At 39.4% G+C, this 25372-nt stretch overlaps 1 protein-coding gene and 1 long non-coding RNA gene across 2 annotated transcripts in view; one reads left to right on the top strand and one right to left on the bottom strand.

Annotated features, from left to right (window-relative positions):
• Positions 1-25372, top strand: part of LOC134492532 (uncharacterized) — a 349089-nt gene that overhangs the window by 179834 nt on the left and 143883 nt on the right. The window lies entirely within an intron of this gene.
• The window catches only part of LOC134492469 (atrial natriuretic peptide receptor 2-like), a 56376-nt gene that overhangs the window by 26220 nt on the left and 4784 nt on the right, over positions 1-25372 (bottom strand). Inside the window, exons 3-12 of the mRNA XM_063296640.1 lie at positions 22344-22476; positions 20719-20849; positions 15670-15767; positions 14237-14339; positions 12537-12682; positions 11042-11114; positions 9211-9358; positions 8536-8622; positions 6862-7005; positions 545-666 (exon numbers count right to left, since the gene is read on the bottom strand). Of these exons, the coding sequence (XP_063152710.1) occupies positions 545-666; positions 6862-7005; positions 8536-8622; positions 9211-9358; positions 11042-11114; positions 12537-12682; positions 14237-14339; positions 15670-15767; positions 20719-20849; positions 22344-22476 (1185 nt within the window). The remainder of the gene's footprint in view (positions 1-544; positions 667-6861; positions 7006-8535; positions 8623-9210; positions 9359-11041; positions 11115-12536; positions 12683-14236; positions 14340-15669; positions 15768-20718; positions 20850-22343; positions 22477-25372) is intronic.

Below are 25372 nucleotides of genomic sequence, written 5' to 3'. Positions count from 1 at the left end.
GGCTCTGGTTTATTGCAGGGCAGGTACAGCGTTGGTAGAAAAAAGCTGAGAGTGACAGGAGCGCGCCGGTGCGGGGTTTAAATACCCCGCGCCGGTCAGCGCCCCCTCGCTCACGGTCACGTCACCCCCCTTTGTCCCATGCGTTGCCCTGCCGGTGGGTGAGGGTTTCCGGGATCGCCCATCATCAGGTTTCCATTCTTCTGCTGATTGCTTTCAGCTGGGCGATCCCCGTTGTATTGCCGCTGATGGTTTGGGTGGCTCCGTGATTCATTTGGCTATTGTTTGTTGGCCGTTAGTCGTTGTAGGTTGATGGCTACTTAACTTGTACCCCTTCACCTATTTCCTTGTCATTGTCATGAGTGCCATTGCGCTGATGACTTTAGCTCAACGGCACTCATGACACCCTAGTCTAAGACGTTATCTGTCAAAATTCCCTGTCTGGTATCACGCTAAAATTGTCATTCGCTGTAAAATTGTTTATAGTATCAGGTTTAGTCTTCTAATACTTAAAGTGAAAGGGCTTTTCATCTTGTTCTCTCCTTACCTGAAATCTTACAAACCCAGCGATCATCGATAACACAGTTCCTTGATTTCAGCCGTCCGTGATAAATCCGATGCTGGTGAAGATATGCCATTCCTTGGGCAATGTCAGTGGCAAAAGAAAGTCTAAACAGAGGATGGCGCAATGGTTAGCATGAGGAGGAGGAGGAGGAGGAGGAGGAAGAGCAGCAGCAGCAGCTTTAAAAAGTTCAACAGAACAAACCCAGGAAAGTTTTCAGTGATATTTGACTTACACACTACAGTATCCTTTCCTACACTGACAATACCGAGCCATAAGGGAGAACATTCACTAATAATGTTCCTTTCCCCTTCATCCCCCAAATGAATCTTCTCTGTCTGATGATATATCACCTCCCCACCCCCATTATTTCAGGATGCAAAATTAACCAAAAAGACATGATAGTGAGAAGGGAAGGGTGACAGGAAGGAAACATGTCTCCATAACCAAGACCATTTATGCTAAGTTCAAATCCTCCCTTCTCTTGGACTGTGGACTCTATTCCAGACTGACATGAGCATGAATCTATATGGAGATAACAGTGAAGCCTGCAGATAGTAACTTTAGCTGAATTTAATTTTTTTTTTTTTTGCATAAATAGTAATTTTTGAGTGGGGGATAATTACCAATGTATATTATTAAGGTAAATAAAAAGTGCATACTGTGATTGCAAGGAAAGCAATGAGGTTCTTGAATGTGTGCGTACTATAATTCTATAGACATCTACTTAACGGTAACGTCCTGCCCACTGGGTTCTGTCGAACATACCCATAGGCAAAGGAGTATGGGATAGAGCCTAGTGGAATAAAATGCCTAGCATGAAGTCATGGTGTTCAGCACTACAGAATGTTTTTGAAAAATGCCAACACATGGCATTACTTACATTATTACAATAAAAGCTGGGGCTATGAAGCCTGGTACCAATCAGGAAAGATAGTTTTCTATATCTTTTTGCAGCCCAGATATGGTAGCCTTACAAAATCAAGGAAATACGGAGAGGCCTACTAAAACTTTTTATGGATGTCTAAGGTAGAGAGCTTGGATCCTAAGTAAAACCTTAGCCATTGTGCAACATTATTTTAGAATGGCTAGGGTGAAGAAAGTGTCTTGGGTTTCTAGATAATACAGTTCCAAAAAAAATGGTCAAGGAAAACTGGGTATTAAGTCAAGGGCATGATGTTTTTTTATTAGATCAGCCTTCCCCAACCTAATTTTCTTTTAGGAGTATTGGACTGTAGAGACAGAATTTTACCAGCATCCTTACCAGCTTCCTTCTTATAAGGAGTGTATGTGTTCAGCTAACTGTGTAAGCTGTAATTGTCAAGGAAAATAATAGCTTCCTTGTCTCAAGAGCTCCAAGGCTCTCCTGGGGGATATGGATGCCTAAGAATAAGTTGGAATGTGAAGGGGACTGACAAGTGCATGATAGGTATAAGTTGGGAGATGGCACGAATGGAAGATAAGGGAAGGAAATGCAAACCAGAACCAGCAGAAACCAGTAGAAGATAATACAAGAATGCAAGGATGTGCACATGGGAGATATCTTCTCCAAAAGTAACCGGACAGGTAATTGTAATGTTAAATTCTCCTCCCACTATTAAATAATTCCACTCACAAAGGAGGGACCAAGGTGGAATTTTACACCTAAAGGAGGGGAAGAATCCCTAAATGGTGATGGGTGTAGATGTAGTGTATAGTTAACATAGATAGTACAAATATATGCATGCCTATGTACCCTGTGATCGAAATGGTCCAATAATCATTTTATGCTTGTAACTGTATCTTCTTCAGCAAAGGATTGTCACCTTGTCGTGGTGCTGGAGCTTGAGGACCTCAGTGATGCCATGAGCTAAACCGTGAAGGGCCACCCAAGTTGGGAAGGTCATGACAGAGAGGTCAGATTAAATGCGATCCCTGGGGAAGGTTATGGCAACCCACCCCAGTATTCTTGCCGTGAAAACTAAATGGATCAGTACAAACAGAGATATGTCAGTATACCATCGGAAGATGAGACCCCCAGGTCGGAAGATGGTCAAAATGCTACTGGGGAGGAACAGAGGATGAGCTCAACTAGCCCCAGACGTGATGACGCAGCTAGCTCAAAGCCGAAAGGATGGCTAGCACCCGACGGTGCGGGTGGTGAACGGCGAATCCGATGTTCTAAGGATCAACATGCCATTGGAACCTGGAATGTAAGATCTATGAGCCAGGGCAAATTGGATGTGGTTATTGGTGAGATGTCAAGATTAAAGATAGACATTTTGGGTGTCAGTGAACTGAAATGGACTGGAATGGGCCACTTCACATCAAATGACCACCAGATCTACTACTGTGGACAAGAGGACCACAGAAGAAATGGAGTAGCCTTCATAATTAATAGTAAAGTGGCTAAAGCAGTGCTTGGATACAATCCAAAAAACAATAGAATGATCTCAATTCGAATTCAGGGCAAGCCATCTAACATCACAGTGATCCAAATATACGCCCCAACCACAGATGCTGAAGAAGCTGAAGTAGAGCAGTTCTATAAGGATCTGCAGCACCTACTGGACAACACACCTAAAAGAGATGTTCTATTCATCACAGGAGACTGGAATGCTAAGGTGGGCAGTCAAATGACACCTGGAATTACAGGTAAGCATGGCCTGGGAGAACAAAACGAAGCAGGACATAGGCTGATAGAATTTTGCCAAGACAATTCACTCTGCATAACAAACACTCTCTTCCAACAACCTAAGAGACGGCTTTATACATGGACTTCACCAGATGGACAACACCGAAATCAGATTGACTACATCCTTTGCAGCCAAAGGTGGCAGACATCTATAGAGTCAGTAAAAACAAGGCCTGGAGCTGACTGTAGTTCAGATCACGAACTTATCGCACAATTTAGGATCAGACTACAGAGATTAGGGAAGACCCACAGATCAGCTAGATATGAGCTCACTAATATTCCTAAGGAATATGCAGTGGAGGTGATGAATAGATTTAAGGGACTGGACTTAGGAGATAGGGTCCCGGAAGAACTATGGACAGAAGTTCGCAACATTGTTCAGGAGGTGGCAACAAAATACATCCCAAAGAAAGAGAAAACCAAGAAGGCAAAATGGCTGTCTGCTGAGACACTAGAAGTAGCCCAAGAAAGAAGGAAGCAAAAGGCAACAGTGATAGGGGGAGATATGCCCTCTTAAATGCAAAATTCCAGAGGTTAGCCAGAAGAGATAAGGAATTATTTTTAAACAAGCAATGCGCGGAAGTGGAAGAAGACAATAGAATAGGAAGGACAAGAGACCTCTTCCAGAAAATTAGAAACATTGGAGGTAAATTCCAGGCAAAAATGGGTATGATCAAAAACAAAGATGGCAAGGACCTAACAGAAGAAGAAGAGATCAAGAAAAGGTGGCAAGAATATATGGAAGACCTGTATAGGAAGGATAACAATATCGGGGATAGCTTTGACGGTGTGGTCAGTGAGCTAGAGCCAGACATCCTGAAGAGTGAGGTTGAATGGGCCTTAAGAAGCATTGCTAATAACAAGGCAGCAGGAGATGACGGCATCCCAGCTGAACTGTTCAAAATCTTGCGAGATGATGCTGTCGAGGTAATGCATCCTATATGCCAGCAAATTTGGAAAACACAAGAATGGCCATCAGATTGGAAAAAATCAACTTATATCCCCATACCAAAATAGGGAAACACTAAAGAATGTTCAAACTATCGAACAGTGGCACTCATTTCACATGCCAGTAAGGTAATGCTCAAGATCCTGCAAGGTAGACTTCAGCAATTCATGGAATGAGAATTGCCAGATGTACAAGCTGGGTTTAGAAAAGGCAGAGGAACTAGGGAACAAATTGCCAATATCCGCTGGATAATGGAAAAAGCCAGGGAGTTTCAGAAAAACATCTATTTCTGTTTTATTGACTATTCTAAAGCCTTTGACTGTGTGGACCAGAACAAACTGTGGCAAGTTCTTAATGGTATGGGGATACCAAGTCATCTTGTATGCCTCCTGAGGAATCTGTATAACGACCAAGTAGCAACAGTAAGAACAGACCACGGAACAACGGACTGGTTTAAGATTGGGAAAGGAGTATGGCAGGGTTGTACACTCTCACCCTACCTATTCAACTTGTACGCAGAACACATCATGTGACATGCTGGGCTTGAGGAATCCAAGGCTGGAGTTAAAATCGCTGGAAGAAACATTAACAATCTCAGATATGCAGATAATACCACTCTGATGGCTGAAAGCGAAGAGGAACTGAGGAGCCTTATGATGAAGGTGTAAGAAGAAAGTGCAAAAGCTGGCCTGCAGCTAAACCTGAAAAAAACCAAGATTATGGCAACCAGCTTGATTGATAACTGGCAAATAGAGGGAGAAAATGTAGAAGCAGTGAAAGACTTTGTATTTCTAGGTGCAAAGATTACTGCAGATGCTGACTGCAGTCAGGAAATCAGCAGATGTTTAATCCTTGGGAGAAGAGCAATGACAAATCTCGATAAAATAGTTAAGAGCAGAGACATCACACTGACAACAAAGGTCCGCATAGTTAAAGCAATGGTGTTCCCTGTAGTAACATATGGCTGCGAGAGCTGGACCATAAGGAAGGCTGAGAGAAGGAAGATCGATGCTTTTGAACTGTGGTGTTGGAGGAAAATTCTGAGAGTGCCTTGGACTGCAAGAAGATCAAACCAGTCCATCCTCCAGGAAATAAAGCCAGACTGCTCACTTGAGGGAATGATATTAAAGGCAAAACTGAAATACTTTGGCCACATAATGAGAAGACAGGACACCCTGGAGAAGATGCTGATGCTAGGGAGAGTGGAAGGTAAAAGGAAGAGGGGCCGACCAAGGGCAAGATGGGTAGATGATATTCTAGAGGTGATGGATTCATCCCTGGGGGAGCTGGGGGTGTTGATGACTGACAGGAAGCTCTGGCGTGGGCTGGTCCACGAAGTTACGAAGAGTCGGAAGCGTCTAAACGAATAAACAACAAACTGTATCTTATAGACAATGATATAAAAGATGCTGTCTACTAACACAAAGGGCTCTCCTTTTCAGAGGAGAGACCCCTTTGTTACTTGAGCACTCAAATAAAAGGGTTATCCTATTTCTCACTTGGTGTGTTTATTGGGACCCATACCAGGTTGAAAGGACTCTGGTCCTAAGCCGTGATTTGTGGCCCTTCAGGACTACAATTCTGAATTTCCAGTCCAATGCATGTAGTAGACAATCAGGTTAAACAAGACCACACTAAACATGACTGAGACATAATAATGAGACACATATCTCCTGAATTGGCTACTTAGGATCTTAGGTAGCAGTGTTATCTAACTTAGGCAACAACCAGTTTTGACAATAACGTGTCATGAGAGTGCTTTACAATGATAAATAAAAGGTTCATGATAATAAAAGGTTAGAAAATTTGGTGCTGATTACTTTATTTGGAGAGCTGAAGACAAGAGGAGACATAGCTTGATATTCCTCTTGGGTGTGGATGATGAAATGATCAGTGGAATTTTTTCCCCCTCGTTTATCACCCCCATTTTTAGTATTTCTGACATGGCACACAGTTAAATAATTAAAGTAAGTTTAAAAGCTTTCCTAGTTAAGAGGCATCCTAAACTCCTTGGCTACAGTTCTGCTTAGAACTAGGTTGATATAATTCAGTGATGTGCCCGAAGGCTTACTTAAGGCATATGCAGATATAAACATGTGGGGGAAATTTTCATCTGTAATCTACAATCATGCACATTAAATTCTGGCAGGGAATCAATAGAAATTAATTTTTCATTAGGTGTTTAATCCTAGTATTGTCCAATACAACTGGAGGTAAGATATAAACTCACTCCCCCTGCCCCCCCTGCTTGGACAAGCTGTCTGTCTGCATAACCCAGAGCACAATCCTATCTGCACGAAAAGCTTGATCCTTGCCAGTCACACTCCAATCTGCCTGGAGAAGCTGAGTAGAAAGAGAATGAGTTTCTGGCTTAGCTGTGATGGGTGTAACAAATTAACCATGTGTTCTCACAGAGCAGGCCAAAGAAACCTGACCTTAGGTTTCTAAGTAATGTACTTAGTAGTAATAAGTAATACACAGAATATAACATTCTAAAGCCCAGCTGTAGTCTTACTATCACAAAGATCTAATCAGGATTTGATCGCACCTTATGCCCAGTCTCTGTTATTTATTCCTAAAGGAAACTCTGAATTTGCATTAGGCTGTTATCTTATTTATCTAATGAAGTTTCACTGTAATTAAAATACCATATTCCATCTGCTATGTTGATTCTCTCACCTGAAGCCCCAGTTTAAAGGAATGTTTTCATTGAGCAGCACATCATTCAAACTTCCTTTAGGGCAATATTCCGTTATTATGGCAATATTTGGTACCTCAATGCAGCCTCCAATAAATTTGCAAATGTTTGGATGGTCTAATTGTCTGTGGGGGGAAAAAAAACCAGAATCCAGCATCCTTATCAAAATTATCAGTCAGAGAATATCCAAACTCTGTTATATTTCTCCTCAGAAATGTATTTTACTACAACAGAAATATATCATGCATTGGGATCAAATCCTAGAATCATTGACTATTCACTGAGCATTCATTGCTGAAATGGGGAGTTGTAAATTATTTAGGTTGATGAACTGGTCCAAGTTGCTGCAGCTGGAGGTAAGTCTACTGTAGCCTTTCCCAGCTTTTGTTGGGACTGTGAGGATTGGAGTAGATGGTGGTTGGGAATTCTGAAAGTTGCTATGCTGTTTCCAGAGTGGCACAACAAGGCAGTGATGTGGTCAGAAATCCAGGCTCAAAACCAGCAGAATGCACATCACTTACAGAATATCTAGTAGATAAAAATATGGTCAAGGTCCACTCCAGAGTTCAATTCCAGAAGGCTTGCTATTAGTAGAAGTTTCAGAGCATCAATGAATTCAATTCTATCAGAAATTATGGTATCTTGGTATTCCCAGAAAGCACAGGGTTGTACAGCATTCCAGAAAAAGACCCTGCTGCTTTAAAGGGTTGCAGACAGGAGCTACGCTTGCAAATCCTTGAAGCATCTGTTTGGAATTGAATCCAAAGTACTGCATAGCCTTATTTGGCAGAGATTTACACAATGGAAGCTCAAGGCCACCAAACACAGCTGGCAATATTCAGAGCTGGCTGGAGGAACAAAATACCTCCTCTCCAGAAGGAAGAGGGGGCACAACAGTGGCATTCTCAATAAGTGTGTTCATGTTTTGAAAATGCTTTAGAAGTGCTTCAAACCTCATGAAAACACAGCACCTCTCTGCTATACATAAGCAGCTTTTCTTTTTTCAGGCTTCTGCAGAAACCTGGAAGAAAAGCTGGGAGTGCTTTAAAAGTTACATTAAGTTAAATACATCTGTCTCTTAAAGTAGTCCCATCTTTTTTTTCTATATTTGAACAAACTATTTGATTAGAAGGGTCAACAGATCATTATAAGCAACAGAATGATGGAATCAGATGAGAAGGAAAGGACATGAACATCCAATGAGTTAGGACATGGCAAGAAAATCCAATCTCATTTATTAGGAGGCTTTTATTTCACTGGATCCATTTTTGATATGGAATCCTTTAGTTCTCATATGTATATTTACTTCTTGTCAATTCTTTTAGAATTCCAGAATCTACTTTATTTTTCAAAAAAATCACATTTCTTGTCTTCTTGTTTAGATATAAAACTTTACATGAGCCAGTTTAGAGTCTGTTAATATTTGAGTTAAGATGGAATTTGTTTTAGAAAAGAGAAAGATTTCTCAGTGCCCTCTCTGAATTCTGACTGATATAGAAAAATATACCCAAGCTATGATCAAGTGCTTAATAAGTGAAATATATAGCACAATTCAAGCAAGAGGAAAATTAATGTAAAGTCACACAGGATGCTAACTAAGTTCATTTGTAGATATGCATCTAGAAATATATACAGAATCCATTTGTATACCTTACCTTACTTGCTTGACTTCTTTACGTAGGGTCTTGGTAAGGGTGAATGTCTTTTTCATTATTTTTTTGATGGCAACTGTTCTGCCATCACTGAAAGAATACAGAGATGCTTGTTTTACTATCAACAATCATAAAACCCAAATACATTAAGGCATTACCTTGAAATCACTTCAGTTTCTTCTTCATCCTGTGAAACAGACTAGGTTGAAAAATAATAACTTACTATTGGTTATCCGATAAGCTTCATTCATGGGGCTGTACATTAAATGCCTTTATATCTCAACTATGACCTGTAGGATATTCAAGGATGAATATGATGTTATGCTAGTAGATTTACACAATAAGACTTTCTCCCCTCTTCTTCCCCCTGCAGTCTTCCATGTGCCCTCAAAATCTAGCCCTGAAAGTTGGGAAAATATAACCAGTGTTCAAAAAGCTTGGCTCGTCAATTTCAGTATGCAGAAGTGGGGAGGGAGGCAGCAGACAGTAAATGATCTTATTATGCTTATTGTGTGCGTGTGCATGCACATGCACATGTGTTAGGAGTAGCGCCCTAGAAAAAGAACTGATGAACATACTTTCAGGTGTAAATTAACAAAAATGATCTTCTCTGAGGGAACATAGTATTTTGACCCATAAAAGTGCTAAGGATAGCACGAATGATTGAAAAATACTTACTAGATGCCAGAGGGCGAGAAATGGTTCACCTTGGAAGCGCTGGCAGGTGCTGTACAGGAGCTCAACCCTGTGAGACAGCTGGTGTTGGAGATGCTGGGTGCATGTGGGATGCTCAAGGCACTCCCCATGGCAGTTCTTGGCATGTGTTCTAATTTTGTTTTAATGTAAGGAGGAGAAAAAAGAAATTCAATAGTTTATAGACCCATTGGCATGAATACTCACAAAGTATGTAATGTAACATCCATATCACTGCAAGCTGTTTGTTGTCCTGGTAATGTACCATATTCTCTACTTTAAATAGACTGCAGTCCACTGATGAAAGAGTCATCCGTAGGAAAGGGTGGAAACAATTTTTGAAATTGTAGAACTTTCATGCAGCTTTTCAGCAGCCTGATAATATGTCCAGTTTACTTATTCTGAATTATTTGGATGCTACATTTTAAGAAATAAATATATACATTATATCAGTGTTTATTCTGTGTATGCATTTGAATTACAGTATTTTCCTGATTCTCCTCCTGACTCTGTGTAAGATAGCAATCTCATTCATAAAGATGAAACACTTATATTTAAGATAATTTACTCCCATGAACAAACTTTTTGACTATACTTATGTTTTGACATCCATCCATCCATCCATCCATCCATCCATCCATCCATCCATCCATCTAAATCTTCCTGACTATTTTCCATCTTTTTAGTATATAGTTCTCTCCTTAGTTGTTTCTCTCATATTTGCATATTTATATTTATTTTTACATATTTTAATGAATGAAGCTATAATTTGTTTTGCTTACCATTCTTTTGTATGCTTAATTTATGCTTTTCAATTTGGAACATTTACTAAATCCAGACTGACTGCAACATTAATATTTATCTGATCTTGTTAGCATTAGGCAGAATGCATTTATTAGCCAGCTTTCTTTTGTATAGGGCCAGCATTGGAACAAATACTAGCTTCATCATAAGCTGATAAAGCCACACTGGGCTAATAAACGAGAAAATAAATGAAGTCCAATACTCCAAGTGGTGCTTATATATTATAATAATATGAGCTCTTGGATGACACAATCATATGGAAAATGATATGCGTTGCTTAAAAGTGATATATCTTCTCAGTCACTTTATGGAGTCAGGATGGCAGCTTATCCCATATCTGGTTTAGTTGAGCTCCGGTACTTGCTGAAATTCCCAGTCTGCACAACTTTCTGCACAACAGAAAGAGATGATCCTCCCAAGCCATCAGACACACAAGGGTCTCTGATAAAGTGGGCCGTAAGCCACAACAGTTTGTTATAATAAATATGTTAGTTCATAAGATGTGGCAAACTATCTGCTGCAACAGCATGAAACATGGCATGCCTGTTGTGTTGAAAATATGAATCTAAGACATTGATCTGATAACCACAAAAGGGCAGCAGGATGTAGATAAAGAGTTAAAAAATTATTCTGCGTTCCCTCTTGTCTATTACTCTGCCTACTCTTTTTCTAAGAGATTACTAATTTCAAGGCGCTTCCTTCCCAGACACATACATAGAGGACATCTTCTTTGACTCTTGCCTACATCCTTGGTGCTAAGCACTGCCTATCCCTGCTCTTAAGAATGCTCACATGCACACACAGAAGCATTCAACTCCCAACATTTTCAAACAATGGTTGAAGGATTTGCAATAGACTGACCCATTAAACATTTTCTCCCTTGGCATTAGGTTAAACAACAGGGAATGTGGTAGAATGTTGCCTTAGCTAATTACCATACCGGCCCATTCGCCATTTGTCAGTTTCTTGATTCATGGAGTGGAACACAAGTAATACATTTATACTTTCATACCTTGTTTGATGCAGTTGTAATCTATAATCCAGCTTTCATCCCAAAACATTTTTTGTTTTTGGTACTGAAACCACTAAAGGAAAGAGCAGAACAAATTCATTCCTAGGAATTGCTCCCTTGAAGCCAGCAATATTGCAGCAAGGGAGGGGATAACTCGTACATTGTCAAACGCAAGCAGTTTTGAACAATTTAAGAAATGGTATTTGTACAAACGTTTTCACACTGCCATTCTTTTCAAGCAGACCTAATGTCTAACGTAAGTCTCTGAAGGTTTCGTTGGGGCAGGAAGCAAAAAAGAATCAGATTATGTAGAATTAGCAGTTCATTATATTAATCTTGTGGTAACTGCATCTATTACTTGCTGATCATGTCAGGCAACTTGTTTATACCCTTATTTATATACCACCAATTTCTCAAGAGACTCAAGGCAGTTTAGATATGAGAAAACAGAACTAAAACCATTAACAATTATCCAACAAGAGGCATCGCTGGCTATTTGTCCAAATGAAGGTATTAAACAGTAATTCAGACCTCTTCATGTTATCCATGGAGACAATTTTAAACCGGAAATTACATGACTGCCATAATATATAATGCACTTTTCACACTGCATTATAGATCAGCATCTGCTACATGCATTGGCCTGAGCAATATACCCAGAAAATGGAGCAGGAAATACCTTTCCATCCCACCCCCTTTAAGAAGCTGTATCTTTTTGGTTACACATACACAGAGAGAGAGAGAAACTGTTTTGGCTATCATCATTATACTTTGTCAGAATCTGAATGGAGTGGAAGAAGGGAGAATAGAAAATTTAATGTGAAGATAAGCAAAATCTGTAGGAAAGAGCAAGAGATGAAGAAAGAGAGGAGGGAGATGATAGAAGAAACTAGGTGGAGTGGTAAAGAGCTGAAACCGCCTCATTATCTGAAAACATGGGGTACATTTACTTTGGTTGTTGTTATAATCCTAACCCAATTTGACAAGGCTGATCATCCCTCCGGAGCAAAGAATGTGAGGTGCCTTTTAGCATAATCATTATCTTGCAGAAAAATGGTTGTGTGAATTGGACTTTTACTCCCTTCCATTCCACAGTGTTTCCTTGAAAAGCTGAAAAGACTGAGAGATCTCAGTCTTTTTTTCCTACCATAATCTAACACACGTGTAATCATTTGCTATGCTGAGTCTCTGTTTACCCATCCACAGCGGAGACACAACTACACAGTGAACAAGATGGCAAAGGAGTGTACCCTTCTGTCAGGTTCTCTAGGGAGGCTCTCTGTAGCTGTCTGTTCCAAAAATGTGTCTCTTAGTGTAAGGCCATCAGAGCTGCTTCTCACCCAGCTACTTCCAAGGGGCCAGCAAAGAAATAGAACAATAAATTGTAGTTTATAATATTAAAGAGGATTAAACAATAGGAACTGGAGAAGAAGGAGAGAAGTGGGAAGGAGAGCAAGTGAGTAAAGAACATGAGTGATAACGTATTACTTGATACCATGATTGTCAAAACGGAACCAGTGCAGAGTAAACATATTGGTAAAGCAATGGCTATCTTGATTTCAGTCGTCAATGGACATTCCCCACAATCAGCTGGGCATATGGAACAGCTCTCATCGTCTTCGCAAATGTCATCTCCACAGACTGAGCATAAAGGGAAAGAATGATCAACATCAATAATGGAAGAGAGGGAAATATAATCAGCCTTTATGGTAATTAAGTAATTTAAAAGAAAGGTGTTCCAAAAAGCATCCAATGCCTTTAAAAGGCAGCATTCAAATGGAGGGCAAGATTGGGTCAGCAGTTGTTAGTGTGAACTTGATAACTGGCCAGCTATGTCTTACGTGAGCAAGAAGTAAGTGAGACTCAAAAGGCAAGAGATTTTCCTCAGACTACCCAGTGAATAGTGTGCAGGCGAAGTAAGATTTGAACTGGGCATTTTCAGTTTACTGTCCATACTCTCAGTTGTTAAAATTAAAAAAAACAAAAACAACTTTTATTGGACAAACATCTAGTATGAAAGAAGTCTTTCAGTGTTTGAAAACTACTTAAATCTTCTTCAAGGCTAAATATGTCAGACTACGTATCAATTCCAACCAGCTTGGAACCCTACAGTTGGTGATGTGGAGTTGTAATTGAATGGATCTGGGAGGGCAAGGTTGAGGAAAGCTGAATTAGTACAATAAAAGCAAGTGACATCTTGTTCTCTAGCCTTCAACTGCATTTCACAAAAGGAAACACAAAGAAGACTGTTGAGCTTATTATGTATTTTTTTAGAGTAGGATTAAGTATTGTAAAAGGGGTAAGAAATTCAATCCTGTGGTCTATACACTTTAACGGTAGTCTCTCAGGCAAGACTATTTGCCTTTAGATAAAAGAGGTATCCGTGTCTCTCCGAGGAAGTGATTCTGCTTTATATGATGTCAACATCCAACATGGCTTCAATTGCCAGAAGCCACAATTCTGGCATTGGAGATCAGTCCTGGAACACAACAAATAGTTGAGCAAGATTTCCCATTCTCTAAATATAGGAGGGTGCCCTTCCTACTGCTGTCCTAGAAGGGAGATACAAAGGTATCCAATCTGGGCTAAGGTTTTTCTCATGTGGCAAACTGTTCAACATATTTTATTATATTGGCTATTTTTATGCTGGCACACAGAGTTGATAACCCCACATTTCAGCAAATTTCCCAGTCATTCTGATCAATTTTACTATTTTTTTTTTTTCAGATAGTCATGACTGTTACTCTAAACATAGCTAAATTCTGCTGTCATATGCAAAACGCACAGCCAGTTGACTGATAAAGCCAATTAATTTTGTGATTTGTTATGTATGTATGTATGTATGTATGTATGTATGTAACCTGCTTTATGCTACTGAGTTCTATTATGTACTGGTTTTTGGCAGCAATAAATATTATTCCTCCCCACCCCCTATTCTAATGGACATTCAAGACTTTCTGGCAATTTAAGCATGATTGTTTCCATGTATAAGTGTCCACTTGTATCACAGTGACACCAAAATGATGAAATGTGTGTCATGAGGTCATGATGCAAACTCCACCCTTTCATAAGAAGCAGAGCTTGCATCCCACCACTTGTTTCATCACTTGCCTCCCTTAGCCCCAATCCCACAGATACTTATGGCTCTGCAGCAACGTCTCCCTTTCACAACTTTGGCTGAATTTTGTAGCATACCTACTGCAGGGAGCACCATTGTTTGTGCCTCTAAAGCAGCCTGCATCTTCCCCACTCTGACATGTGCAATGAGAGATGTCACACCCACATGTACCAGGACTACCTACAACACAAACAGAGAAGAAATACAGAAGGATGGCTAGCCTTTTGCATCAGAAAGACCAGGCTAATCTAGAATGCCATTGTCCCTCTAGATGCTCTGGAATCACAGGTGGGCCCCAGAAATAACATCCTTTCCCTGCTGTTTCTCCCAGCATCTGTTATTTAGGGTTATATTGCCTCATTATTCACACATTGATTCAAATGAATCTTGTCAGGTTTATTGATTTACTCTGATGACATTGATGAACAGATCCCAGGCTCCATGATGATGTGATGATGATCTAAATGAGGAATCATCATTTTGTGGAAGTCAGTTATGTAAAACTATTGCTTTTCATGTGATGAAATATTTGAGATAATCAAATGAACATGTAAGAAAGGGAGCACTTTTCAAGCATATTTTCCATAGCATCAAAAATGGCTCTCCCCCTATTTGCTATCCACCTGACTCTAAATATTTAATTCTGAAAGTTCTGCTCACTTTCTAAGGATGCTTTTATATGAACGCTTTTTTTAAAAAAATGCTATTATTTTTACAAAATAAAAATAAAGAATATAAGCAGCAACAACAAAAGTGAATGATATGCCAATACAAAGTTACGAAGATATTTAAAAAAACAGGGAAATAATACAATATTTGCAAGTATGTTAATGCTTTCTAAGGCTGCTGGTCAAAGACATCATTCATGGGCTATTCAGTATTTTTCCCCTTTACAGATTTTTGTGGAAGATGGAAGGAATGGGGGCACAACTGCAAAGAAAAGACATCACTGCCCCCCAAATTCAGTGAACAAGGCAAGGATTATTCCACAATTAAAAGGTGTCAGAAAGGAGCCTAGGTCCATTGACCTGACTGCTACATGTGTAATTTTGATTCTTTCTTTCTGCCCTACTCCAAGGGCAGTTTGGGGTTGCTGTTTTTTTTAATGTCCTCCATAAGGCTACTACTAGGCCTATGCTACACTTAGCACTTTAGTCTTTATTTGTAGCAAATTACTACTAACTATTGGCTAAAATAGGCTCTAAGATAGCTAGATGTAAGCATGGCCATTTTCTTCTTGATGTAGCAACTTATGGAAATAATCCACTATCCTATGCAATTGCTAAGCTTCCTGAAATCCTGCTGAAGCCTAATGAATTCCTGCTGAACTCCAGAAGGGAGGATAGCCAAATGCAGTCAGCTACAAAGAGAAACAGAGCATCATTCATGTGAATGAATAAAATTAGGGAAAGATGCTCATGTTTATGCAAAATGGATGTTTTTAAATCCATTAATCCATTACCCAAGGCTGGGAAATTGAGAGTTTAGCGAAGATCAAATCTTCTCTTACCTTAGCAGTCCAGTTTGTCTGTGTCATTTTGCCTGCAGTAGACGTGGTATGAGTAAATATCTGACCATCGTCTGGGATCCATGGTCCACATATGCCACCTTTTGCCTTTTGCCAAATAGATTAGAATTAAACTTCCTTAAAGTTTCTTCTATGAAGAACCCAACAACAGGCAAGCATTCTATGTTGTATGCCATTATTAAAAATGAGAATATATAATCTAGCCTTCATAAAATTTTGGCTAACTCCCCAGGAACATAAAATGAGTTACACAATTACAGTAACCATTCATTCTGCATATTTTTTTTTGTATAACACAACATTATTGGTGTAACTCTTACACTCAACATCATTAATTTCATTAAATGGTACAGTTTTAGGTCACTGCAGAAGAGATGGTAAAAAAAGAACACCAGGCATCAGAACTAGAGGCTAAATTAGTGTAAGACAGATAGCAAAATTAGAGATATCAGATTTAAGACTTCATGACTAAGAACAATGAATTTAAACTATAAATTATTTTTTAGACAAATGAATGATCCCCAATTAATATACATTATTCAGATAAAAAGATACATACTGTTTTTGTAGCATCTAAAGCCCTCTGACAAATCATTGTCAAAGCATGAAAGAGGGAGAAAATAAGACGTGGCAATAAAACAGAATAGAAATTTTGAGATGGCTTGTGCAGTTTGTAACATTCACCTTTCTGAACCATTAAACATAAAGCAGTCTTCCAATTAAACTGATTTACTGCAGTGTACAAAGTAACTCTGCACTTGAACCTACTTAATTCTCACTGGTACTTCTGCTGTGTAAGATATGTGGGAAGAATCCTATATGGTGACGTAAGCTGAAACTTTAAAAGGCTCAGGCTACGATGTAAGGAACATTCATGCGTGTCCCACTTTCCATACACTGAAATAAGTTATGTACACTTATTTTATTAGAAAGTTCCTTCACATTGGGTGATATCTGGCTGATCAGCCTTTTCCTCATGGGGAGACTCCTACATAGGGAATGACTCCTACATACATCCACAAGTGCGCCTAAAGACCCTTTCCTATGCCAGCCAATGTGCTAACAACAGGGAAGTGTTCTTGTGGTGGTCTGCAGTGAAGACATGTTCAAAATATGGGTCAATGCGGGAGGGTGGGAGTAATGTGTCCAGTGCCACAACCTCCCCTATATGTACATTATTTCAGTGGACTGAATGGGAGTCAGTTACTGTGCTTTAGCCAAAGCTGTCTGCCGAGCTTCACAGCTAAGCAAGAAGTTGAACCTACTTTGCCTACATGTAAGTCAACACTTTTCCCACAAGAGAGTGATGTAGATTCTCTATGATTATCCAGGTTCTCCCTTATGAAGTTTATCAGCCTCATTAAGAAGACAAGAAGCTAGAAAGCAGGGTCAGCATCAGACCCAAGGAATAACCAGACAGACTGAATTCTGTAAAAATTGAGCTCCTCCATATGTATTGAGGCTCTTTGGCCACAATTCTGCTATTGCCAGTTCGTTCCTGATTTAAGTGTGATGCTGGAGAAAACACTGAGCTGTGCAGTATTAATGCTGCACTAAGAGAGGGGTGATTTTCCAATGATTAGAATCTCATCTGGCTTGTTGGTTTTGCTTCGTTACAGTACTATAGCATTTCAGCACCATTTCACTGTGCTTTTTATAACTGAATTACTCCCCCCATTTTCTTTGAAGTCAAGTAAGACAAGAAAACAGTAAGTACAATAGGTGGAGTGCTAGCTGGATGCCAATTGTTATGCCCTCTTGTCATCTTGGTCATCTCCTGGGGAGTACTGAGTATTACTGAAACAACCTCAGAGAGGCAATACTCACATGGAGGACAAGAAAATGTTTCTGTGGGTTTGGGAGATGAAAATGATGGCTGTGTGGAAATGACCCATGTGAAATAATGGATAAAGTTGTCCTTATTTTGTGAAAGAAGAAAGATCTGCCCGCTTTTTAGACTCTTCTTAGACATAAATCTAACCTCACTTCTTCTATTACTGCAAACTGACAATCATCCTTATACAGCCCATGGAACAATACTGGACGAGGCACATTACAAAGAGTAGCATAACTCTTAAAATATTCCATTGGTTCAGTCACCATCACCAGCAATGCTCATCCATAACAATATACATGATCGTCTAATCAGAGGTTAAGTCCCACTCATTTTAATGGAGCTGCTGCTTCAACGAATTTTTTAGGGGAATGTAGCATAAGGGATTTTGCTTATAGATTTCCTACATAGAGAATTCCTTCATGCTTTTCCTTTGATGTTTGCTCATTCTGACAGCTGCTCTATAGACTGTCCTTTAACTTGATAATGCTGTTTTGAATCAGTATTTTTCAAAGCCTCTCATTTCCCAAGAAAAACAATTAATGCTCACTATGTTGTAATCCCATGCAGGGCAAAGGTCTTAAGGTATTAATTCTAAAAATGTCTTATTTCTCCTTGCTAATTTCAGGAGTCTGTCTGGACATCTATATATACGATATATCAAAAATGCGGATGCCTCCTGCAAGCTATGATTTTAAAAAAAGGCAGATATAAATAGCTCTTACTTAGCTAAGCCAAGTTCTTGAAATATAAATGTATTTCATATAACAAAGCCATAGTCCTTTTAGCCTTCATTCTTAATTCCATCCAAGCAAGGAAATATAAAATATCTGACCTTGATGAAACTTTTATAACCTAATGGCTAAACTCATAGGACATCCTTTTGATCACCTCACAAGTCTTCCTACTGTACAGTAAAATCAGAAATCTTATTTGCAAAAAAAAGGGGGGGCGGGGGGAGGAGAAACCACCTAGCATTTTTAAAGCATCTAGAAATTGGAAATGAACAATGGATGCCAGCACTGTGATTCCCATAACAGCATCGTTATTCCTAAAACAGGTAGGTGTCATAAATTAAAAGAATACTGGAGCTTCCAAGGCCAACTGCTAATGTCACTGGCTGAGAAGAGATTTGGACTCCTGTAGCACCAAAGCAAAATTTAGTGGAGGAAAAGTGCTAAAATGAAGTGCTACTAGTCAAGAGCTAATTTACTATTTCTGTAATTATGGATTGCCTCAATCATAGATAATAACAGGCTCTATCTCCAAAAGGTCTCATTCCCTGTAATTATGTATTGGTAGAAGAAGCTCAGGTCTGTGGGTTGGGGTAAGGTTCATTGTTAAAGTAGTGCTTGGACAGTGAGGTCCACCATAAGAGGGTAAGACTTTGTCTATCACCAAGGCAATATGGTGGCCACTCACTGCAGGCTATCAAATATTCTGACTATTTTGCAATCACTTCATATATGCACACATGCATTCAGAAAAAAGGGCTTGTATTTGTGTGTTATTTTCTGGTTGGAGTAAAAAATGGTTGCTATGACCCTTGCCTCCGAGCAAGCTCTAAAACTCCCCCCCCCCAAAAAAAGCCATGCATTGGGTAAGATCAACGCAGAAGATATTTTCCCTCCATTGGAAATAGCTTCTAAGCATGATGTGACAGAGTTCAGTGATCCCTTCTTTGAATAATGATAATAATTTTAAAAAATAGAAAGGCATAAGAAAAATATCCACAAACATATCATACAGTTTAGTATAGAAAACATGGAAGTAAAGACGTTTTAAATGGAAGGAACGACTGTTGAAAAGAAACAATATGCAAAGGAAAGTTAGAATTTGAGATCAAAGTAAGATTCCAAAAAGACTCCTTTTGGGTTTAAACAGAACGAACAACTTAGAATTTATGTTGTTTGTCCAAGGAGTGCAAAAAGTGGATAATGGTGGTGTAGTTGAAAGGATGGAACTATACATATAAGGGAAGACCTAAGTCTCACTGATTGGGTTAAAAGTTTAGTCTTTAGTCATAATATGGGTTTGTTTAGTTTTGGCTCAGTGTTATGTGTGAACATTGCCAGTAGGGTTGCAAGTCATGGCTTACATTTCAATGTAAGAGTGAACTCAGCCACTAGCTGTGGTCACCAGGGCAAGAAATAAAACCTGTGGCATCAAGATAATGCTTTCTGAAATAAAAATATATGGTTGCCATTCATCCTGATGAATACAGAGAGCCTATCTTCCACTACTGACACCAGGAACCTATTACATGCATCAGTACCTAAACACAATGATGCCCAAATTACAAAATGTGCATCATGACATCACAACACAAGCTTTGCCCTTTTGTGCTTGTGATACCCAGGCAAGTACAAAAGAGGCAGAGTATATGTCACAATGTCACTTGCCTCCCTTTATCCCTAACAAGATGCTTATGGAGTCTGTCTTTTCAGAGGAAGTTCCCATAAGGTACAATATAACCTACCTTGAGCTTCTAGATTTGTAAGTTAATCTACCTTCTACCACACACATAATACATCATAAAGTTGTCTGTATGTCTAACTATATATTAACAATTTTATTCTTCTCACAATCTAAATGAATGTAAAGCAAAATTCTGAATTCAGAAATTGATTATTTTTTTTCTTTGATTGTGACTATTCAAAAATTGGCACTTGTACAGTGTCTTCTTATTTATTTATGTTTAGACCACTTCCCAGCAGTAGTCTTCTTTTATTCTTGATACATTAAAAGAACAGGAAGATGGCTCAATAAGGGAGGACAAAGGAAGAAGAAAAAGGGAGGCCTGCAAAGAACGATCATTCAGTAACACTCACCCATCACATTTGGCCAAAGCACTTGGTCCTACCATTAGATATAGTGAGATGACTCCTCACGTGGCAGACACCGAGGGCCACATAGCCTGCTCTGGACATGTTAAGGGCTTAGGTTCACCTATGCAAAGGGTAACCCTCTCCTGTTCAACAATGTTGTTTAAAATTCAACTGGCAGTGTCAATGGGCCCACTGAATGTGGAATGAGGAAGGCTCATGTTGTTCTGTGCCTCAGGTAAAAAAAATCTTCTTGGTTCAGCCTGGTTTCTTGTTTTTATCATCCTTCTCCAAACAGCTACTGCATTTGAGGACAAAAAGTTTGTCCAACTATGCAGGACAACTACATTAAACAAAATTATCATGAAATACTACTAACCATGAAAGCCAACGGACAGGAATGAATGTTTGCGTGATGGACACAGCAGTTCTCTCCATTAGCATCCTTCCAGTTGGGAGGACATTCCTGTTCTTCACAAAACTTCTTAGCAGCCTTTGCATCACTTCAAAAACAAATTATTACATTGGCAAAGATTACCTTGAAATCTACCATGCCATTACGTTAACTTAAGCAGTACCTGGACAACTTCGTATTAGTACAACGAAGACTGAATATAGAAACAAATTATTCCAAAATATTTATGTGATCCCCTGAAAACAGGCAGTTGGACTCTTTTTTATAGATTTTATATGCATTCATGCAGAAATCTGCAATATATATTTTAAAAAATCATGAACATTCATACTTAATTGTGTATTTAAAAATGTGTTTACATATATTTTCCTTAAACCTATTTTCACAGAAAATGTGAACATCTAAGTATGTTTATTTCTCAAATTATGCATTTCTAGACTTCTGCTTTTTTCATTCTGGGATATACATTTCAATGTTTGAGAAGTACAGATAGTCCTTGTTTAACATCCACTTGTTCAGTGACCGAAGTTATGATGGTGCTGAACGAGAGGTACTTACGACCGGTCTTTGTAGTTGTGGCCATCACAGCATTTTCACAGTCACATGATTGTGATTCAGGTGTTTGGCAACGAGCTCACAATTATGTTATCACAGTGTTCCACGATCACCATTTTCAACCTTCACTGCTGGCTTCTGACAAGCAAAGTCAATGGAGAAGCTGGCAGGAGTTCACAAATGCCGATCATGTGACCATGGGAGCTGTGACCACATGGGATTCGCCTAACAATGGCAACTGGGACTGCCAGAACTGCCGTCGTAAGTTGCCATGGTCATGTGATATCATGCCTTATGACTGCATCACTTAGCAATGGACTTCTTGGTCCCAATTACCATCAGTAAGCAAGGAGTACCTGTATGTGAAAGATTGTTCATAAATAAATGATTTGTGATCCTTAGATTTGTCAGGAAGTTTCACCTTAGGCTATCTGTATCTCTGTGACCAACTGTTGATTTCCTCAAATGTCCCTTCTATCTGCACTTCTTTGTTTTATCCAGCATATGCACAGTAGTGAATTATTTGGAAATCCTTTACATCTCACAGAAGCACAGCATCTGCCTACTATTCATTAATGCAGCCCCATTTTGTTCAGGCTTCTTCGTAAGGCTAAAAAAACAACACTGTCTGTGGCTTTTGCTCACAGGAGATCCAAAGAATTTCTAAATAATTTTCAAAACATGCAGAGCCCTAATATAGAGACAAATGCTGACCAAAGCCAAATAATACTCATTTTTGTCTGAAAAGAGAAGTTTCCATGTCAGAAGACGGAGTTCACAGTTGTGTTCAGTTGTATGGAAGTAATCTGTCCATAACTGAAAAAATAAATTGTACTGTTTTGTTCATAACAATGAGGATTGTTTCAATTTTAAACAAATATTTGGAAAATGCTGTCTTAACCTAATGCACATATAGCATTATAATATTGCCTCAGCTGGTCATTAAAGTAGTAACAAAGACACCCTCCACTATATATCTCCTGAAGCAGGTGTAAAAATTACATCAACTTTATCTGCAAATGCTAACCTGTGGGAGAAGATTCCATTTTCCACAGCGTAGTGGTAGAAGTAATCAGAAGCAAAGACGACATAGTTGACATCAAAGGACTCTCCGCTTATTATCTTTTCTGGAGGCCTATGGACCCAAGCCATCTCTAGACCTAGAAATAAAGGATTCGTCTAAGCATAGTTCAAAACTGGATCAACATTTCAGTGCCCTTAGCCCTAAGACTAAAATAAATAATTAAACCCAAACAACTATATGGCCCAACTATATGATAATGCCTTAACTAGATCCTTTTGAGTAGCATGTGAACACCAGGTTAACATATATGTGTCACTGAGAAGATAGTTTTCATTTTTGCTTTTGGTTTCTTGCATTTGAGGTAAGGTGACTAGAAAAAAAAAGATGTTATTTTCATTACAGGAGACTGGAATGCTAAGGTGGGCAGTCAAATGACACCTGGAATTACAGGGAAGCATGGCCTGGGAGAACAAAACAAAGCAGGACATAGGCTGATAGAATTTTGCCAAGACAACTCACTCTGCACAACAAACACTCTCTTCCAACAACCTAAGAGATGGCTTTATACATGGACTTCACCAGATGAACAACACCGAAATCAGATTGACTACATCCTTTGCAGCCAAAGGTGGCGGACATCTATACAGTCGGTAAAAACAAGACCTGGAGCTGACTGTAGTTCAGATCACGAACTTATCGCACAATTTAGGATCAGACTAAAGAGATTAGGGGAGACCCACAGATCAGCTAGATATGAGCTCACTAATATTCCTAAGGAATATGCAGTGAAGGTGAAGAATAGATTTAAGGGACTGGATTCAGTAGATAGGGTCCTGGAAAAATTATGGACAGAAGTTCTCAACATTGTTCAGGAGGTGGCAACAAAATACATCCCAAAGAAAAAGAAAACCAAGAAGGCAAAATGGCTGTCTGCTGAGACACTAGAAGTAGCCCAAGAAAGAAGGAAAGCAAAAGGCAACAGTGATAGGGGGAGATAAACCCAATTAAATGCAAAATTCCAGACATTAGCCAGAAGAGATAAGGAATTATTTTTAAACAAGCAATGCGCAGAAGTGGAAGAAAACAATAGAATAGGAAGGACAAGAGACCTTTTCCAGAAAATTAGAAACATTGGTGGTAAATTCCAGGCAAAAATGGGTATGATCAAAAACAAAGATGGCAAGGACCTAACAGAAGAAGAAGAGATTAAGAAAAGGTGGCAAGAATATACTGAAGGTCTGTATAGGAAGGATAATAATATCGGAGATAGCTTTGACGGTGTGGTCAGTGAGTTAGAGCCAGACATCCTGAAGAGTGAGGTTGATTGGGCCTTAAGAAGCATTGCTAAGAACAAGGCAGCAGGAGATGACGGTATCACAGCTGAACTGTTTAAAATCTTGCAAGATGATGCTGTCAAGGTGGTGCATGCCATATGCCAGCAAATTTGGAAAACATAAGAATGGACATCGGATTGGAAAAAATCAACTTATATCCCCATACCAAAAAAGGGAAACACTAAAGAATGTTCAAACTATCGAACAGTGGCACTCATTTCACATGCCAGTAAGGTAATGCTCAAGATCCTGCAAGGTAGACTTCAGCAATTCATGGAGCGAGAATTGCCAGATGTACAAGCTGGGTTTAGAAAAGGCAGAGGAACTAGGGGCCAAATTGCCAATATCTGCTGGATAATGGAAAAAGCCAGGGAGTTTCAGAAAAACATCTATTTCTGTTTTATTGACTATTCTAAAGCCTTTGACTGTGTGGACCATAACAGATTGTGGCAAGTTCTTAGCGGTATGGGGATACCAAGTCATCTTGTCTGCGTCCTGAGGAATCTGTATAATGACCAAGTAGCAACAGTAAGAACAGACCATGGAACAACAGACTGGTTTAAGATTGGGAAAGGAGTATGGCAGGGTTGTACACTCTCACCCTACCTATTCAACTTGTATGCAGAACACATCATGCGACATGCTGGGCTTGATGAATCCAAGGCTGCAGTTAAAAACACTGGAAGGAACATTAACAATCTCAGATATGCAGATGATACCACTTTGATGGCTGAAAGTGAAGAGGAACTGAGGAGCCTTACAATGAAGGTGAAAGAAGAAAGTGCAAAAGCTGGCTTGCAACTAAACCTCAAAAAAACCAAGATTATGGCAACCAGCTTGATTGATAACTGGCAAATAGAGGGAGAAAATGTAGAAGCAGTGAAAGACTTTGTATTCCTAGGTGCAAAGATTACTGCAGATGCTGACTGCAGTCAGGAAATCAGAAGACGTTTAATTCTTGGGAGAAGAGAAATGACAAATCTCGATAAAATAGTTAGGAGCAGAGACATCACACTGACAACAAAGGTCCACATAGTTGAAGCAATGGTGTTCCCCGTAGTAACATAATGCTGTGAGAGCTGGAGCATAAGGAAGGCTGAGAGAAGGAAGATCGATGCTTTTGAACTGTGGTGCTGGAGGAAAATTCTGAGAGTGCCTTGGACTGCAAGAAGATCAAACCAGTCCATCCTCCAGGAAATAAAGCCAGACTGCTCACTTGAGGGAATGATATTAAAGGCAAAACTGAAATACTTTGGCCACATAATGAGAAGACAGGACACCCTGGAGAAGATGCTGATGCTAGGGAGAGTGGAGGGCAAAAGGAAGAGGGGCTGACCAAGGGCAAGATGGATGATATTCTAGAGGTGACAGACTTGTCCCTGGGGGAGCTGGGAGTGTTGATGACCAACAGGAAGCTCTGGTGTGGGCTGGTCCATGAAGTCACAAAGAGTTGGAAGCAACTGAATGAATAAACAACAAAAACTGACTGGAAAAAAATCTGTACAGACTAATAGGTCCTGCTTTTGGAAGAAGGAGCTTTGATATTGCTTTGTCAATTGCAGTTGTCTTTGCATCTCAAAACCTTTCCAATGTGATTTTATTGCATGCTTTTGTTAGCACAGTTTTATTAAGATTATAATGGATATTAGCTGCAAAAATAAAACTGATTGACTAAAAATGGATGATTGATAGGATGAT

Source organism: Candoia aspera, chromosome 2 (genome assembly GCF_035149785.1).
Source record: "Candoia aspera isolate rCanAsp1 chromosome 2, rCanAsp1.hap2, whole genome shotgun sequence".
Lineage (NCBI taxonomy): Eukaryota > Metazoa > Chordata > Lepidosauria > Squamata > Boidae > Candoia > Candoia aspera.
This window is presented reverse-complemented; position numbering and strand designations above follow the sequence as displayed.